Genomic DNA, 18719 nt, shown 5'->3' on the forward strand with positions numbered 1-18719 from the left:
ATATCACCCTTTCTATTGTCCTAAGATGATAAGTTTCATCTTGAATGATCTCGATGACTCAATATGGCTCTTCTTAGTTTGGCGTTAACCTATCCCAAGATTTAGTTAGGTTGCTGACTTCAACTTTCCAAAGCACTCTGTCTTGTCTAAGGGTGCTTCAATCAACAATTTTACTGACTTAGGATGTGGGATAGACTTAGTGAAGTCTTAGTGGTTCATAGGTGGTACATTAGGTTAGGCCCTCTTTGATAGGGAAACCACCATCAGGTAGCACTAATGCGATTCTCTTGAGTTACTTCTCAACTCTCTAATATCGGTCCCATCGAAAACTTCATCACTATATGGTAGGTAACCATCGCTTTAGTCTATTCAGTGTAGGTCGGCATATGATCGCATTGTATGCTAAGGGGATATCCACTACCATAAATTTAGTCAGCATTATTTTAGAGCTAGCCTCATCTCCGAATATAATGTGCAAGTTCACAGTCCCAAGATGCGAGATGGAATTGCTAGTGAACCCCATCAGCGAAGAATTTATAGGGTTGACAGCTCGAGTTTTTGTATAGCATCAAAGTAGAGGATATCAATAGAGCTACTTATATCAATTATGACACTCTTCACCAAGCATTAGTCATCTATATATAAACTATCAAGTCATTATCATGATTTGGTTGAGGTACTCCGTCTCTTTCTCCTTAAAGGTTATCTCCAAATCATCCTCTATCCTTGGGAGCTTTTCAATGATAGCTCTGGCATAAGCCTTATGACTTGAAGAGTTATCTCCCCCAGAGATGAGTCTACTAATGATAACGTTAATTTGCCCCTCCATTGGCCCTTGAGGTTAGGATGAGGGTTCTCAGTGCTTTTAAATGAATTGCTCGAGGTGTCCCTAATGTATGAGTTCTTCAATCTGCTCTTTCAAGTTGCATAATCCTTTGTGTCATAATCATAATCCTAGTTAAACCAATAGTATTTAGAATTATCTCTTTTTGCGAATGGGATTTTCAATGGTGAGGGTCTTTTAAGAGCCCCTTCTCTTTTACCTGTAGAAAATTTTCAATTCTAGTCATACCTAGGAGTCTTAGCCTGGACTTTGGGCGAGGTAACTCAAGATGTTTATTTCTCTTTTGCTATTGTGACCTTATGTAGGGGTTGATTATGGCTATTCCTGTTATAACCTCTTGCATTACTCCCCATGTTTGCCAGAGACATTGCCTCGATGGTGATGTGTTAATTGACCTTTTAAAGTGCTTCTAGCATAATTACTAGTGATCTCTTTATGAACAGCTAGAATTGGTTAGAGGGCTTTAGCCCCATCATAAAGTTTGTATTATTGATGATAGATGGGCATCTAGCACACCTTGGGACTCACTCGTGAATTGAGTGATGAAGTTTACGAGAATTTCTTCTTCCTCCTACCTAAGTCCAAGGAGCTTTGTTGTTAATGGCCATGGGCATACGTTTCTGAGGAAGTAAAGTTTGAACTCCTTTACGAGTTAGGTAAAAGAATTGATGAAAAATAATCTTAGGCGGGTATACTATTCTCGTGCTGGGACTCTTAATATGGTTGGAAAGGTGTGGCACATTAAGATATCTAAAGTATCATACAACAACACTAGGGCACAAAAGCTACAGTATGCTCTATCGAGTTAGCATTATCATCAAATATATCCAAGGATTGGAGGCGGAAGTTTGCTAGAATCAGTTCCTCTTGGATTTCTAGATGAATGGTTAACGACCTAAGGTAGGGTCGACCAGCTCTTCCCCTTTTGATTATTAGACCTCGCATTGCATCTCCTCTAAATGTCGGTCCGTAGTTGGATCCATAAGAAATCCTTCATCGACTCTGCTAACTAGGCCTCAGATTCAAGTAGAGAAAAGTGGTAGTGCAGTCCATTGAATTTGATGTTTAGGAACCAAAGTGCCCCCTCAATTGATGGTTTGAGGGGTCTCGGGCGCTCTTAGGATGTTAGCACCACGTTGGGTCGGGAAATGTTGGCGAGTGTTAGTGCTAGTTGCGGTGGGGCTAATGATAGCAGTTGAGCTAATGACACAATATGCTAGGTTAACTAGGGCAAAAGTAGAGTGATGACCTATATTATGTTTGTTAGCGTCTACACTTGCTAAGTGAAATTTAAAAACATATTGGTGGGAATGAGCAGGTGACTCGAGATCATCCCTAGGGATAAGAGACCCAAGTCATTGAATAGACACTGGTATCACATCGACATATGCGATAAGATGGATATACTTATATAAAGAAAGGGTGGTTGTTACCCCCCCTTAGGTGAAAGTACTATGGGTCGAGAGTAAGGGTTCTTCGCTTAAACATTTATCGAGAATGTCGGTGGGTGGTCGTTCTAGTGACATCGAGCCCTCCTTGTAACATAAAAAATATTAAGGAAAGAAGTCATTGACATCTTGGTAAGCTCGACGTAGTCTAGATCCTATGCGTAGGTTTGTCTTATATGCCTTTGAGATAAAAACGTTAAGCTCTCAAGGTGCCGAGGTTGAGAGAGGTCTCCCGACTCGATCCCTCAAACATACAAGTTAGTCGTCCGAAGTATATGAGTGTACACATAAGTGGTAAAAAAAGATACTCTCGTATTATTGTGTTGAATATGATCTTTTATATTTAGTTGTAAAGAGATAAGATATTTCATGAAATATTCTATGGAGATCAGCCTCTAATCACCTCCAACGGTTATACCTTAGTTTCTTATTCACATGAGCGATAATGGGAGACCACCTATAACCTCTTGTCTTAGACTCGTGTCATGTGGGTAGACAGGTGGACTGGCCTTTGTCTTCCCCTTCCACCTTAACACACCATATATTGGTCATATATCGAATAAAAATTGACTGGTGATGTACTCTTTATCAACTTAGGTTCTTTTTTTTTCTTTTACTCATAAGAAAAAATAGTTTTTATTAACAAAAATAGTGCAACTCCCAAGTCAAGTTTATTTTTATTTTTATTTATTAATTACTTAAGAAAACATGAGTATATGGTTTCTTTCTCTATTTTCTTTTTCTTTTTGCACAGTTGTAAACAGGGGTCAGCCAATACTTATACGCGTCTGAACGGAAGTCCGGGTAGAGCCGAACTTGTTTTTTTGGATCAAGACTCGGTGTCGGCGAAGAAATCTTTCGCCCATCCATCTTTGTTGACACTTGCGGCTAAAACATCCGGAAAAGAATCAAGGTGTGCTTGGGTATAATTCTCCGGTCACGAGAGAAACAACCCATGCATGCAGTCCAAGTCGAAGCGAATCTCACGGCAATAGGAGACGAGAGCTGGGAGAAGACTCGGCCGCAGGAGGAATGGCGACACCGGAAATTAATTGGCTCTGCCGGACTTTGCAGACCATCGGCCCTCCGGTTAGGAGGGATCGGGAAGTGAGTAGGGATTAACTGTTCGGTCTCGATCATAATCCAGGATCCAGGTCACCCTGTGGCTCCCACCCGTCTGATGTCAAGGCGACAGAGTGGGGAGTCCTGCTCGCTGGCTGACAGAAGACGGGGAACCCCCTGCCCCGAAGTTTAGTGGACGCGTGGAGTCTTCGCACTGAACGTGGCGAGGATATGGCTCCGGAGGAGCTCGCAAATTGCGACAGTCTCAAACGACTTCATCCCCGCTTCAGAAATTGCGTCCGGAACGAAATGAGCACATCGATCGAGGAGTGCCTTTCTTCCTTGAGATCTATCTGCGACGAGTGAGTTGCGATTGGCTATTGGTATGGTCCTTGTTATAGTTTCCCCTCTTTCACCAACAAATCGAGTCCTGATTATGATTGTGATAACAGTGCTTTTGTTCTCATTATGATTCCGATCAGGTTTGGTGAGAGATGGGTGTGTAGTTTTACTGCTGAAGAGGTCATTCCCGAACGAAGCTCGTCACAATTTGTATATTGCCTTCGTGGTATGATGCGTGTCACATGTTTGCTTTTATGCTTGCCGTACGCTTGTTAATTGGACTACCCAAATGCTTCATGGGATCACGAAATAAAGCTAGAATTTTTGCTTATATTAGGTGGATGGTGTCCTTTCTTGTTGCGTTCTTACTTTCTCAACTATCGACAAGTGTTGGTAACGGAGAGTCGGGATTCGCCATTGTGCATTTTTCAGTTCCTCTGTAATTTCATCTGGTGTATTTATTGATGTTCCTTCTTATGCCCAATTGATGGTACATGGTTCTGGCTAATCTTGGCAAGCACGATTTAGTCTGAAACATATATCTCCTTGATTTAATAGACAATCATTCATCATCAGGTTGACGCATGAAGAAATGATTAGTGAATTTACCCTTTGTTTATTTCTAAAGTAAAGCAAGACTTGAAATCATGTTCCAATAAGAAAGCTGAATACTCCTGGTATTTATCTCAAAATCATGACCTGTTCAGGTTTTCAGGACATGTCTTGATACAACTGTAAGGTTGCTCATTAACAATTAGCGATCTGGGTCCATGATTCAAGTCATAGAAATAGCATCTCTAAACATAGAATATAGCTTGTATACATTGACCCAGACCTTACCTTGGGGTTTCTGAGTCACGGTTCACGAAAGCAGTTATTGAGGAAGAGGATAGCGTGAGATACAGAAAGGTGCATTTTGGTTTCAATATGCCCTTTATCCTATTAACCATATTCAAATTGGTATTTCCCCTAGTAATGTGTTATGGTCAGTCACTATCTGAACTAACTCTCTTCTAGAGAAATAAGAGGAGGTACTGAAATAAATTAGACATTAATCTATGTTGAGGATTTTTTCTAAACATGATTAGTAGATGACAATCCACATTTTCTGGACTCATGCTTAGGATCTAGATGACTGGGCTGTTGACTTGCCTGTGGTGGCAGAGAACATTTATGTTGGAAACCCTTGAGGTTGCTTCTATGCAGAGGAGTTATGTTGCTAATTGTTTTTAAAGGTTAACATAATTGTGATGTTCCACATGTTGCGTCATGCTATTGTGTGCTGGATTACTTATTGTTACATAATTCTTTTTGTAAAAACTTTTGTCATTTATAAAATTGTTCTAGTTAGATTTGAGAGACACTGTAATTTCACTATGGATCACCTTTACTTGTCTTGAATAGGTTCATGGATAACTAATATATGTTGTTATGCAGTTGTATAGCTTTTCTGCATTGGAATTCTGAGTCAGTTCATGATATATATTATTATTCTTGGGAATGGCTCCTACTGAAAAGAGTTCCAGGCTTCCAAATTGTGATGCTTATTTTGAGGCAATCCAGTCGAAGAAAAAATTGCCATATGCTTTGCAGGAATGTCTGACTTCTGCATTTGCACAGATTCCAGTTTCATCATTCCCAGAAGTACCAGGAGGAAAAGGTAACTGCGATTGTGCATTGTTAGTTATGATATTGTCATATTTAACATGGGGATTCATGCTCTTCTTTCTGTTCTCTATTTCTTTCTTGAAATTGTTTTCTGGTTTATTTCCCTTATGCAAGATTGGATCTCATGTGATTTATTTAATATTTTTTACTTTTTAAATGCATGCCTGTCTGAGGTGTTTTGCATTCGTTACATTATTGAGTCCTTTGTCACATCTGGACTTCAGATTTTACACTTCTGGTGCAGTAATTGAGATACCAGGAGACATGCCAATTGTTGATGCAGTTCGAATTCTGTCAGAGCATAATATAATGACTGCTCCTGTAACACATTCAAATGGAGAGAATAGCATAGATTGGAGGGAGAGATATCTTGGAATTATTGATTATGCTGCAATCATTCTCTGGGTTCTAGAGAATGCAGAGCTTGCAGCTATCGCTCTATCAGCAAGTTCAGCAACAACTGCAGGGGTGGGAGCAGGAGCAGTTGGAGCTCTTGGAGCAGCAGTCCTGGGTGCAACTGGACCAGCTGCAGTTGCTGGGTTGACCATTGGTGCTGTTGGTGCAGCTATAGCCGGTGGAGTAGCTACAGAAAAAGGAATGGGGAAGGATGCTTCTTCAGCTGTTGATAATCTGGGAGAGGATTTCTACAAGACCCTTCTTGAAGAGGAACCTTTTAAATCAACAACAGTAAGCATTATATATATTTTTTTATTGCTTTAGTAGTCTAAAAAAGGAGTCCAAAATTTTTTTGTAGCTGTTTACTTCCCCTTTTTTTTTCTCTGCAATTTTTTTCTCATGGTTTCCCTATCATTTTGCTCAAAAGAAGAAGAACTATTTCTATTGTGTGTTTGGCAATTAGCTATTGTGAAGGTTTGGTTGGACCATGTGTTGTTGTCATTAACCTGTTGATGTTTTCAGATTGACTTGTCTTAATCTATTATGGTTCCAGGTTAAATCAATCATGGAATCATATCGCTGGGCACCATTTCTCCCTGTTGGGCTAGACAGTTCCATGCTCACCGTTTTGCTGTTGCTATCAAAATACAGACTAAGAAGTGTCCCAGTTGTTGAATCTGGCAAGCCACATGTAACAAATTTTATTACCCAGACAGCAGTTGTACAAGGTCTCCAGCAATGCGCAGGGAGGGACTGGTTTGACTGCATTGCTGCGTACCCTCTTTCAGACCTTGGACTTCCTTTTATGTCATCTGAAGAGGTTACTCCTGCAGCTCTTGTGAATTAGTGCTCTCATGCATAAAGTTTTAATTAGTGATTCTAGTAATGTTAAATCATTCTCAATTTTGCCTCTTTTTAATTGTTTAAGAAGATTATTGTACACAATTTTGGTTCCTATTCTAGGTATTTGATAGGTTTGTCTGCTAGATATGGACTTTTGTGTTGCTGACTCATTTATATTCTTTTTTATCTTTATTTTTTTCTTATTTTAAGGATGATAAAATATCTCTGGATGTGCTGAGCCATCACCAATGTACACTGGAAAAGTAATACTCTGTGTCGGAATTCTGTTTACATAAACATTATAACCCTCAAGCTTAACAAGATTTCTTATTTTATGCAATGTGGAATGGAGATTCAGTCTTTATCCACATGCTGATTCTCTATATATTGGATTCTCGTGCTATACCCATGTAACTGTCCATTCTCCTGCTGTGTCTCTAACATATGTCTTTAAACTAATTTCCCTCTAGTCTTATTAGTGGTATTTTTTTTCTTTGAATTTATTCTTTGAATTCTTTCCGTCAGCTAATAGGTATTTCTACTTCTTATCGTAAAGAAAGAATTGTTTGCTGTTGTCAAATTTTTTACTTTGCAGGGTCTAGTATAGCACAAGCTACAATGCATCAAGTGTTATATGGTTGTATGTGGAAGTAGAATATATTTTTGACATTTTGCATTCTATTTTAACAGTTCTGTTTAATAAGCATATAATTTTGATGTATATTCAGGTTGCATGACTTTGTATTGGATTCCTGATTATCTATTGCAAGCAACATTATATATAGAAAATGTTCATATGAAGTTATCCCAAAAGGTGCAAAATTCAACCTTATGAAAGAAATAAAGAAAACCTTGTGGTTTCAGTAACTTATCTCCTGATTGTAAATACAAATGAACCTTTATTATATACATATCTGAGATACTGTTGTGGTATTCTCTTATGAAAGATGAAATACTAAATTTCTGGATCACCTGTTCATGAAAGAAAAAATTTTAATAACATGGCAACTTGTTTATTCTTATCAAGCAGTTGCTAAGGCTACAAGAAAGGTAGTGTGCTGACTGACGTAATTTAGAACATTGATCTTTGACAATCTTGCAAAGGTCGGTGATTAATTTGTTTTTTGCTTTGGATTGTATGTTTAATAATACCCTGTGAATTGTTTCAATAGAGTACAAAAATGGAAGCTAACTTGACTACCATTTGAACATGAATGTGGCTGTTGATAGAGTTGAATGGCAAGAAAGCAATAAGTATAGCTAGCAACAAAGAGTAACCAGAAGTTCTTTAGCTTTCAATGTTTAATCTCAGTTCTCAGTTTAGTTAATGTCATCAGCTAAGGAGTTCTGGATGTAGCACAGGCTTTAGTTGACTTAGTTTTCTGTTGTTAAAAAATGTATTTGAGACCCATTAGATAGATGTGCTATTAGAGGCAAGATTAATTCTATCAATTTTTAATTTTATTAAAACCATGACATAGCCTCCTTCTCCAGCCTCTTCTTTTTCCCCCACATTGTTAGAAATAAAACCACAAGAGAAGTTTCTTAGTTGACAAGATGAGACAAGAAAAAAAAAGATCCATCAAACTTCAATAGATATAAATAAATTTGTTGGATATTGTGTATAAAATTTGCCTCCATAGACATCTCAAACTGCATGATCAAGCACTACACTAGTTGGAAACATGTGGACCATGAGAGACCATGCTGTGGTGAAGCCCCCTCAAGTGCAGGTCATGTGTTGCAGCCACGAGTGGTGACTAACAAGGGCTACTAGCAGCCTAGTACACGACACATATCATACCAACCTGAGACCAGCCTGGACACCTTACTTGGAAAAGTTGAATGGTGATTTGTATAACTTTTTATGCAGTATTGTAAAAATTTTAGGTCTTGTAGAGAGAGACAGACATTATCATCGACTCTGATCTTTATTTGAAGCAACAAAAAGAATCTCTGAACTATTCTCGTTTTCCTGTTTTTATGATGAACTTTGAACTGATGTCTTTCAGGTGATCAGTATTAAAAGTGACGACTTGATCCTAGAAGCCTTCAAGTGTATGAAAGACAACCGTATAGGTGGGCTTCCTGTTGTTGAGGGCCCCAACCATAAAATCGTTGGTAGTGTGAGCATTCGAGATATCAGGTTTTTGCTGCTAAAGCCTGGCCTGTTTTCCAATTTCAGGTATTAAATGCTGAAAGTGGTTTACTCTTAAAATTTTAGTTGTCATAACCTTGTTGCAGATTTATTTGCAAGGATTCTCTTTGTTGATTATCTTCCAATAACGACTAAATAATTGCATTTGTGGTTTCATACCATACCTAAGTCCATATTGAAGGAAGTTATATTGGATGAATCCTTCCATGCTTGATGCATGTTTGCACTAAATCAAGGGAAATGCCCTTAGATGTAGATGGGTTATTGGCAAAAAGATGCATACATTAAAGGTTCCTTGGCATCGGTTCTATGTCCGGTCATGCTTGACAAGGTCACCTGTCCAACATGGCTGAATACCGTACTTATTTTCCATCCAACTTATTTCTGCTTTTCCCTTTCGTTGACAGTAGTTCAGTTATCTGTTTCAGGCAGTTGACTGTCATGGATTTCCTGAGGACTTTAGATTTGGTCAGTCAAGATTCCAGGAATCATGCGGTGGCACCAGTAACTTGTGCACCTGATGCATGCCTCGGGAGCATCATAGATAGTCTGGCTTCCAAATCTGTTCACCGGATTTATGTAGTTGAAGGTGATGAAAAAGAAGTCGTCGGGGTTATCACACTGAGGGATGTCATCTCTTGTTTCATCTACGAGCCACCTTATCATTTTGACACATATTTTGGATGTGCCGTGAAGGAGTTGCAGAGCCGGTGAAAACATCTGCAGGAAGTAGTTAGATTACGGCTGGGAAGATCAATGTCAGAGAATTAGATGCCCATGCGCTCTTACTTTCTGATTCTATTGCCAATGGATATGTTATTGTTAATGTTGTCCTTGGGGTGGTTTTTTAGACATGTTCTATCTTAGCTTTTAGTGAAGCTGCAACATCAGCATGAACCGCATGTAATTGTTGGGGGTGGTTCTGAAATGTTAGTTTCATGTCAGCTTTTTGAAGATTCGACGTTCGAACTGCTCATGCTGGTGCCTATGGTCTTCAAACCGTGAACCGGTTCTTGTGATTCTTATTCAAATTTGGGTTGTAGTTGGGGACCTTGGCAGCGTGTCGCTTGAAGTGCTTTTCGAGGACGAGAAGCCTGAGGGTGAGTTCCAACCGCTCGTGCTTTATGCTTTTGTGTTTCTTTTCTCTTCGATCACCCATCTGTTCCGAGGCCAATCAGCTGACGTTGGAGAGTCTTTGTCCATTAGATGGTTTCTCTTGTTTTCTTCTAAATGTACTGTTATGTTTGAGGTTGAACTACTGGAGGTTGCAACCATGCTTGAGGTTGAACAACTGGAGAGAGGATAATACCGCCGAGACCTATTTTCACAATATCATATTAGAATTCGAAAGCCGATCGTTGTCGACGTCCTTTATGGTTAATTCGGGGGCAAAGCAAAATTTAAGAGTCGCGTGCATCTTGGGCAACGGCCCCTGACCTGGAGCTGTCCCCGTCACCGGCGCGAGTCAAACGACGGATCGGGAGGGGAAGATGGGTTGGCTGACTCGTGGGGACTATTAATAATATCAACATCATCCCAACCGTCCGAAAACCGACCCGAGCCACTCCATTATACGAACATTAAAAAATAAAAATAAAAAACACTCCGAATCGATCATCTGCCGTCGCGTTCATCGTGCACGGTCCTGATCGCCGCAACGTTGGCAACGTGAACGTTAGAGTGGCTTCCCGTAACGTATTTATTATGTTATGAAATAATAAAAAAAAACAAGAAAAGCCTTAGCTGTCTCGTATGCTACTTTGGGTCGGCGCAGCGTGGTCTCACGTTCGCCCACGCAACGCTTGAGAAATAGTTGTACAATGGCGGACCTCACCGCCCCCCTCCTCTTTATATTCGACCTTATTGATTTGGTAATGTGATCGAACCCTATTTCATTTCGGGCAACCATAATAGCCGTAGCAATCGCAGAGGCGCTTCTCCTTTTTTCTGTTCCGTTCGTTCGTGTTGGGCGGCTCGCTTTTGGGCCGGTTTACTCTTCCGCCATGGCCACCCGGAGGCGAACCTTGCTCAAGGTCATCGTCCTCGGCGACAGCGGGTAAAGGGTTCCTTCGCCTTCTTCCCTTCATCCTGATGTCCCTTCTTTTGTCCTTCGGGTTTTGCCTTGCTTTGGATCCCTTGGTCTTCTAGGGTTCGCCGTCGTTGCGCCTCGGATCTTACGTCGGATCATTTGGTTTTCTATTTGTGGTTCTCTAACTCTTTATTTCTTTTGTTTTGATCTGAAGCGTGGGCAAGACGTCGTTGATGAATCAGTATCCTTGATAGCTCCTTGCGCCTTGTCTGTCCTTCTAGACCAGAAGGTAGTTGCTAATTTGATGCGATTGCATGCGCAATGTGAATTCGCCTAAGACTTTTAAGAGTTTGAAATTCTGACAACTTTTTTAACCTATATCTCTAATGGATAAGATGTATCTTTGCGTTTTTATCTTTTTTTTTTAATTTTTGATATTGGCTATTTTTTTTCCCTCTCCAGTCGAGGCTCTGTTATTGTTCTTTTCTTTCGTAATTTCGTGATCTTTCTGAATCTTAGTTTTGTGGTGACAATTTATGGGCATCGGACATTCTTTACCCTGTTGTACTCAGCAGATGTTGGTTATACTGCAATCGTTTGCTTTAGGCATCTATACTTTTTCAATCAGCTGTATGGGAACAATGTTGTCTCTTAAACCTCACCATTAGATATGTACACAAGAAGTTCACCCAGCAGTACAAAGCTACCATTGGTGCTGATTTTGTTACCAAGGAAATTCTGGTAGATGACAGGCTTGTCACGTTGCAGGTGAGCTCCCTCTTGAATCACCCACTATTTTCTTCTTGTTCTTTTTCATTCACCCTTAATATTATTTTTCTATGGTTTTCTTCTTGAAATTTGCTCAAAAGTAAGCTATTTCCTTTTGTAGATTTGGGATACTGCAGGTCAGGAAAGGTTTCAAAGTCTTGGAGTTGCCTTCTACAGAGGGGCCGACTGCTGCGTCTTGGTCTATGATGTCAATGTTCGCAGATCATTTGACACTCTTGATAACTGGCATGATGAGTTTCTTAACCAGGTATCATGTGACAATGCTCTCGGAAGGACTACCTTGAATCCTCTCTGTGATCATTGAATAATCCTTTTTGCATTCCTAGTAACTCAAAACTCCCAAACTGTACTCTTTTGGCTGCTTTTTGTGAAGTTCAAGAAATTTTGAATTAAATTCAGTATAATTAGACACTCTTGAGGCATGCTATTTCTTGGTGGAGTCATCATTAGTTGAAGGGAACTGATTTCAACACGTGGATTTGCATAGTCGTCAATATTGTGGCCATGGCCTCAATATTCATCAATTTGAAGAAGTTACATCATCTCAAACATAGTTTGTATTGTTAGCTTATTTTGATATCATGATTCAATCTGTTATGGAATCAATCCAAGATTTATGTGATTAGTCTCATTTTCTGGGCCTTTGGTTTAGAAATCAGTCAAAATTGGCTAAACGATGAAACTCAACCAGAATTGCTGGCCAATTCTGGCAAATTTGATAGACTCAAAAAAGGAAAGGGGGAAGGAGGAGAAGAATAAATAAGAAACACATGTGACCATGAAATATAATAGGCGATGTCATTTGTATTTTATTTTCTATCTTACAGACACCATTATATTTTTTATCTGCCATTATTGTTGCAATTTGCTATCCATGTAAAAACTGAGAGTAAAAGAAATGTGGAGTTGAGAATGTTTTTCTTAATTTCATAAGGAAATAGAGATGCTTTTATAGAGAAGGGGGATGCCATGATATTTAAACCTAATCCCAAATCTTGTGTGTGGTATTTTCAAATTAAGTTTTTTTCTTTATCGCCTATTTTTAATCTGCATTATTATAAAAGCATTAGGCTCACATTAGAACAAATTATTTTCTTCAAAATTGCAAGAGGATGCGTTGAGTATTTTTTGTAAAGTATACACCATTGCTATTCACTGCGATAATACATTTATATGTTCAATATAATCTTTTAGTAAGCATGGTTATATTTATGAATTCTTCAACATTTTTTTCAGAATTTTTATCATAATATGTTGATTTCATTTTTTTTCTTTAGAAAAGATGTATAATTTATGAAATATAAAGGTAAATGAGATATTTTAGCATATGACAATTTTATGTTTTTCCTATTTTTCAGTTTTTATTTTTCTTATTTTAAGTTATTTTTCTTGTTCAATCTTAATCTCCCTGATCATCCCAACCTAGTTCTACTGATCCCAGTCGTGATTTTTATGACTGTTAGTGATTTTGGTAACTATGATCTCAAGTATATACTACTTGGTTGATTCATGTATAACCAAAAAAATGGACATAAACAAATCTGGAAAGCCTTGTCTGTTAATAAAGAATAAAAAGCCTAATTCAACCATTTCCTCCTTCCTCTTCTCCTTCTTTGTCTTTGTAACACTGGTACGGACCAGTATATGGTGTGTCGATACACCGTTACCGCCAGGCTTTGATATGGGTCCGATACGCTATACGGCAGTGGTTGGCAGAATGCCACTGTGAACATAAGTTGACGATAAATAATGTTGTCAGATGAAAATGGTTTACAGTCTAAAGTATCATCTCTCTGTTGCCTCTACATATTGCTATATTTTTAAAGATAGGGAAGCTATGTGTGATATGTTAGGATATGATTCTAACAATGTTGGTGCATTTATGTGCGACTTAATTGTTTGTTTTGTGGTAAAAATAAAAAAAAAAGATAAATTCTGATGAAGTTTAGGATCTTATTTCTCAGACCTCATAAAAAAATTGTGCTTCGTGCTTGCTTTAGTGTTTTTTTCTTCTAAGAAAATTTGATATCTTCAGTGTTCTGTTGAAGTCTCAGCCTCAAGGAATGAAATTATGCAAGGAGGGGAAAAATGCAAACTTGGTTTCTGAATCTCCACCTTGAAATGTGGATAATGCTACTTTCATTAGCTTATTTTCCTTCAGCTATTTTATTATTGTTTGAGAGCACAATGGGAGGTTGTACAAGATTAATTAAGACTGTGAAGCACATCCTCATCTGGAAAAGGATTAGTGTTACACCTTGATCTCCAAATTTCATGATGTTTTAATGTAATAGGTTAACCATTTGGTATATTCTGAAAAAGAAAAACAATGTGAAGCAGAGTCAGCTCCAAATTAGAGTCCAATGAAGTAAAAGATACATGGAGTAACCTTTCTGTTGTAAAAGAGTTGCTTGGAGTAGTGTTTGTGTCAATCAGGTCTATGACTTTACCTTTTCTTTTACATGTTTTCACCCCTTTTAGCAAGGATTTCAAAACTTGAACCAATACCAGACATCATGATCTATTAGATCAATATGGTACCTATATGTGGGTTGATATACGGATCTTTACCAGTTCATATCATTTGATACATTCATTAAATAATAAAAATGAATGGTTCTATACTGGTATTAAACGATAAGTTTTGACATCTGACCTTCATTGGATCAGTAAATACTGGTCCATACCGACCAGTACAATCAAGATTTGGACCTTACTTTTAAATATAAAATTACTTGAAATTTGGGTCTTCTCGTATTTGGAACCCCGGGGACTATAAAGTTTGAGTTTGTTCATCTGTTAAAGGCCTTATAAGAAACAAAAAATTCACACTTCCATTAGGCTTCCCCCCCTATCAAGTGAGCAAGTGGTGCTTATCAAGTGCATGGTCACCAAAAATATCAATATTGAAAAAGTTGAATCCTTATTAATTGGATATTTATCTTAGTCATGTTCTAGATTGTTTTGTACCTTCTTATATCACAACATGATGTAATTATAAATGGCCAGAGCGATCTCTTTTTTAATCTTTAGCTTGAGCACTCATATTATTTACTTTCGATAGTTGTGTTTCTTTGTTGTGTAGAAGTTTTCATTCTTCCTAACAGTTATGTCAGTTTTGTAGTTTGTATTCTTAATGTTGGTTCAGACGCGCTCTTATTTGTATCTGTACCATATAATTTCTGCAGGCTAGCCCATCTGATCCAACAACATTTCCATTCATTTTACTCGGAAACAAAATTGATGTGGATGGTGGAAACAGTAGAGTGGTATGGTGGAGGATACTATATTGACTTCGTCATGGATATTTTCTTTATCTTTTCCTTATTTCTTCCTACCCTTTTGTTTTCATTCAATATCATGCAGGTTTCAGAGAAAAAAGCCAAAGAATGGTGTGCTTCCAGAGGCAATATGCCTTACTTCGAAACCTCTGCAAAAGAGGATTACAATGTTGATGCTGCTTTTCTTCAGGTGGCTCAACTTGCTCTGCAGCATGATCGTGATCAGGACATGTAAGTATACTGGGCTAATCTGAAATTTACATAGTTCTTTCTCATCACTATGCTTGTTGTTCTTGTAGGTTGCCTTGTTTGACTTACTGCCAGTTGGTGTATTTTTTTTTAATACTTCTGTAACCTTTTCATGTTCATAAAGTATGCAATCAGTTTCCCATGTTGCAAAGTACAAACATAATGGATATGCAATAGGATTGTACATACTGCCAAAGATGCATATGAGTGTTGGATTTTTTCTCTGATAATAGAGGACAAGAAATATAGGAACAGAATAATAATAATGAAAATATAATATAAAAAAGATAACTATCAGAATCTCTTTCGCTTAAGGAGCAAACTTCCATTTGAAGGTCTCGGACCTTTGCATGTCTTGCACTTGGACAATGAAATTATTCCATCAGAAAAACAATTGTGGCTTCACACCGGTCACACACAATATGGGAATAGCATGTAATTTATTGATTCATATTCTCATCATGCATTACAATGTTCTAGTACTTTTTATAAGCTCAAATACAAGAGAAAAGGAAAAAAAATAAAAAATTATAATTACATCATATAAAATTTATGATCTCTTCTTTCTTCTAAAGAAAATAATATTATTGACTTGATTTGAATAATAATCTTCTTATAATTGATACCTTTTGATGTTATTATTGATTGATAGACTTCGTAGAGATGAACCTTAAGATTTTCAATCAAGATTGTAATCTTCAACAAAGATCGAATTTGATTTCTTCTTTTTTCTATATGTATTTATTTTTTCTTCTGTTTGGGTAGATATTGTCATGTGGCAATTTATGACATTTACAAAATACCTCTAAACTAATTAAATTTATTCCAGAAGAGATAAACTAAATTGATTCAGCATCATATACTCTCGCTGCCTAGGGGCTTGTCCCAACTTTGTATAATTGTTGCTGCGTAGGGGCTTGTCCCGACTTTGTATAAGTCAAGTATGAATCAACTTTGATGATAGAATATCTTGACCAAATGAAAAGTCTTGTACTAAATTTGATGTAGGATGAGTAATAGTTGATTTTTTATAATAGAGGACTAAAAAGATAGGATGTGAATGATAATAATGACAAGATAATAAAAAAATAATTACCAGGCTTGCTTGGGCTCAAGGAGTTCACTTCCAAGATGAATGAAGGTCTCGTGCCTCCATACGTATCACACCGTGTGGATAATGAAATCATTCTATCGGAAAAACACTTGGAGCCTTACAGGCTCACACCACTCACAGACAATGTGGAAAAAGAGTTCAATTTATTGATTCATATTCTCATCATGCATTTTAATGTTCTGGCCCTTATTATATGCTTAAGCATAAGAGAGAAAAAGGAAAATATTAAAATAAAAATAATTATAATTATTTCAAATCAAATATTTGATTTATTCTTTTCCTCGAAGAAGATAATATTCTTGACTTTATGAATGACAATTAATAGTTATTAATAGTTATCACATGGGGCTATGTTATTCTTCAATATGTTCAAAGTGTGTAATGTGAAAAATTATCGAAGGCAGTGTTTAATTTAAGATGAACTGGTAATTTAAGATGGGCCTTCATGCCAGTTTTGTCATTGTTTTTTGAGAAGTTTGTCTGGCTTGCAAAGATTGATACATCAACATACTAGCATCATTGTTATTTGAGAAGTTCTCAGGGGCCTGCAAAGATTGATACTTCAATGTGCTATCATCATTGTATTTTGAGAAGTTTCTCCGGCTTGCATAGATTACTTCAGCTTCTAAGCTAGATTGGCTGTCAACAAACCTAAGTATCTATGAACTACAAATGAAACTTTTCAACGCTAGGGAAATTAGAAGATTGTGTTGTTTGATACATGATGATGTAGGAAGAAAAATAGGCATCAAACAATAATTATACAGATGATTTCTGTGTTCCTGTTGTGATTTTGAAGTAGCAAATTCATAATAACTTTCTCGCCAGAGGATTATACAAGGAAATGCAAATATTGTCCTTTCATTCTTAGCTGGCGTTCAACTAGGATTCAGATTAGGACTTGAAAGAGGAAGCATCTGGTAACACAGGTGCAGGTTCTATTAGCTCCATTACTTGAAAACAAGTCTAGTGTTTGTTTCAGAAGATTGTCAGTCTGATAATTCTTCAAACGGCTCTATTAGTTTTACTTTTTTCTTCCGAAAATTATCATCTTCTAGCTTGATCATTTTCTGAGGCTCCTTGTTTTGTATTTAGAGAGAAGTATCTTTGGTTAGAAAAATGAAGCTTGAAGGTGTTATTGTTTCCAAAGGATGATATCCTACGGAATGTTGCCATGCTTTTGATTCTTTGTAGTCTCATTTTTTTAACCTGATTCTTGGGTTCCAGAGTACTGTTTCACACATCTTACTTTTTTGTCTGCAGATATTTCCAGGCCATCCCAGAACCTGCTTCACAAACAGAGCAAAGAGGTGGGTGTGCTTGTTAGGGTGAGCTGTGGCAGATTCACCTCTACCGTCTTGATCTGTTGATTGATTGATGTTTTGCATGTTTTGTTTATGATTTTGGCCATTTTTATTGGCTGATGTACCCCATCACATGTACACTATATTCTATACTTAGTTTGTGATGCATGTTTCTCTAGTTTTTGGTGTCCTCGCAAGTTCTGTTGTCAAACATATCTTTAAAAAAAACAAAGAGGTGAGAATAAGCCACATTTTAGGGTCACACCCATGCTTGGAGCAGTGTATCATATGACAAAGGCAGGATTATCTACTGGTCTGGTGCAGAATGGCCCCAGCTACTTTGTTTTTCGTTTCTGCTGGTCTAGTTTCTTTAATTCATCATCAGATACGCAATGGCTATAATAATGATTATGCGATTGAGTAGTACTCTTTTTTTTTTTTTTTCACATCTTCGATTTTGAATATCTGATGCTTTGGTTCAGTCAGGCACATTGAGTTAGCTACTTGGTTTTGGTGGTCGTCATTTAGTGGCCATCATTTGAATAGCTACGTGTTTATTCAATTGTGTTGGGTATAGTTTTTGATTGTTTGATGTGTGGATGTGTCTTGTTGAGCCAACTTGGTTTGGATCTGACTTTGTTGCAAGATTGGTATCAGGGCATCGAGTTGATTCAGTTGGATGCGCTGTTAGGTTGGGGGTTATGCTCTCGATCGTTAAGTTAGATATGTCAGGTTGTGTAACATTGATTTAGAAGGAATTGGAGACTGCCCCCTTCTTGAGGTCCTTTATAAATTTTCTTGTAATTGTTAGCAATTAATGGGTAGTTATTCCACAGGAACATGAGGGTGTCGAGCTTCTTATGATCTATTTTTCATTTTATATTTCATCGCATTTATCTAATCCAGCCTTATCATAGAATTGAGATGCTTCGCCATTCGATTTGGCTGTGACATGGATTAGGATGCTCTATGGATGTCGATTCGACTGTATTGAAGATTCGAACAGCCTCATGACCTACTTGATTCGACTGTATTGCCGCCTCTGATATAGATTAAGTTTCTGTGTCTTGATCAAGCGGGTAAGCTTTGATTGAAGCATTAAATGTTTTATAGGAACTTTCATGGTCATTTCGGTAATGAGTTCGTTGTCGGAGACCCCTATGAAGCTTTTGACTTGCCTGGTATTGAAGCC

The 18719-nt window shown here is 37.7% G+C and overlaps 2 protein-coding genes across 5 annotated transcripts; both read left to right on the forward strand.

Moving 5' to 3' along the window:
* The first annotated feature begins 3216 nt into the window (after nucleotides 1-3216).
* LOC135585293 (SNF1-related protein kinase regulatory subunit gamma-1-like) lies at nucleotides 3217-9715 on the forward strand. 4 transcript variants are annotated; one of them, XM_065118536.1, is made up of 7 exons: nucleotides 3217-3737; nucleotides 3837-3922; nucleotides 5134-5356; nucleotides 5589-6051; nucleotides 6314-6580; nucleotides 8616-8788; nucleotides 9190-9715. In XM_065118536.1, the coding sequence occupies exons 3-7, from the start codon at nucleotides 5292-5294 to the stop codon at nucleotides 9473-9475; spliced, it is 1254 nt and encodes a 417-aa protein (XP_064974608.1). In that variant the 5' UTR covers nucleotides 3217-3737; nucleotides 3837-3922; nucleotides 5134-5291; the 3' UTR covers nucleotides 9476-9715. The 4 variants fall into 4 exon arrangements, with proteins under 4 accessions (XP_064974608.1, XP_064974607.1, XP_064974609.1 ...); XM_065118535.1 differs by having other exon boundaries at nucleotides 3332-3737; nucleotides 5609-6051; XM_065118537.1 differs by lacking the exon at nucleotides 3837-3922 and having other exon boundaries at nucleotides 3334-3737; nucleotides 5609-6051; nucleotides 9177-9715.
* Nucleotides 9716-10562: 847 nt separating this feature from the next.
* Nucleotides 10563-17705, forward strand: LOC103992683 (ras-related protein Rab7). Its single transcript, XM_009412491.3, has 7 exons — nucleotides 10563-10817; nucleotides 11005-11031; nucleotides 11459-11558; nucleotides 11680-11826; nucleotides 14768-14848; nucleotides 14946-15091; nucleotides 17487-17705. The coding sequence occupies exons 1-7, from the start codon at nucleotides 10765-10767 to the stop codon at nucleotides 17548-17550; spliced, it is 618 nt and encodes a 205-aa protein (XP_009410766.1). The 5' UTR covers nucleotides 10563-10764; the 3' UTR covers nucleotides 17551-17705.
* Nucleotides 17706-18719: the final 1014 nt, after the last annotated feature.

The sequence above is a fragment of the Musa acuminata genome, chromosome BXJ2-7 (assembly GCF_036884655.1).
Source record: "Musa acuminata AAA Group cultivar baxijiao chromosome BXJ2-7, Cavendish_Baxijiao_AAA, whole genome shotgun sequence".
Lineage (NCBI taxonomy): Eukaryota > Viridiplantae > Streptophyta > Magnoliopsida > Zingiberales > Musaceae > Musa > Musa acuminata.

Excerpts from the sequence above, each read along its gene's own strand:
- LOC103992683 (XM_009412491.3), top strand. The coding sequence starts at position 10,765 with ATGGCCACCCGGAGGCGAACCTTGCTCAAGGTCATCGTCCTCGGCGAC. Across the intron at positions 11,827-14,767 it reads ATGATGAGTTTCTTAACCAG|GCTAGCCCATCTGATCCAAC; the intron begins GTATCATGTGAC and ends TAATTTCTGCAG. Across the intron at positions 14,849-14,945 it reads ATGGTGGAAACAGTAGAGTG|GTTTCAGAGAAAAAAGCCAA; the intron begins GTATGGTGGAGG and ends AATATCATGCAG.
- LOC135585293 (XM_065118535.1), top strand. The coding sequence starts at position 5,197 with ATGGCTCCTACTGAAAAGAGTTCCAGGCTTCCAAATTGTGATGCTTAT. Across the intron at positions 5,357-5,608 it reads AGAAGTACCAGGAGGAAAAG|TAATTGAGATACCAGGAGAC; the intron begins GTAACTGCGATT and ends CTTCTGGTGCAG. Across the intron at positions 6,052-6,313 it reads AACCTTTTAAATCAACAACA|GTTAAATCAATCATGGAATC; the intron begins GTAAGCATTATA and ends TTATGGTTCCAG.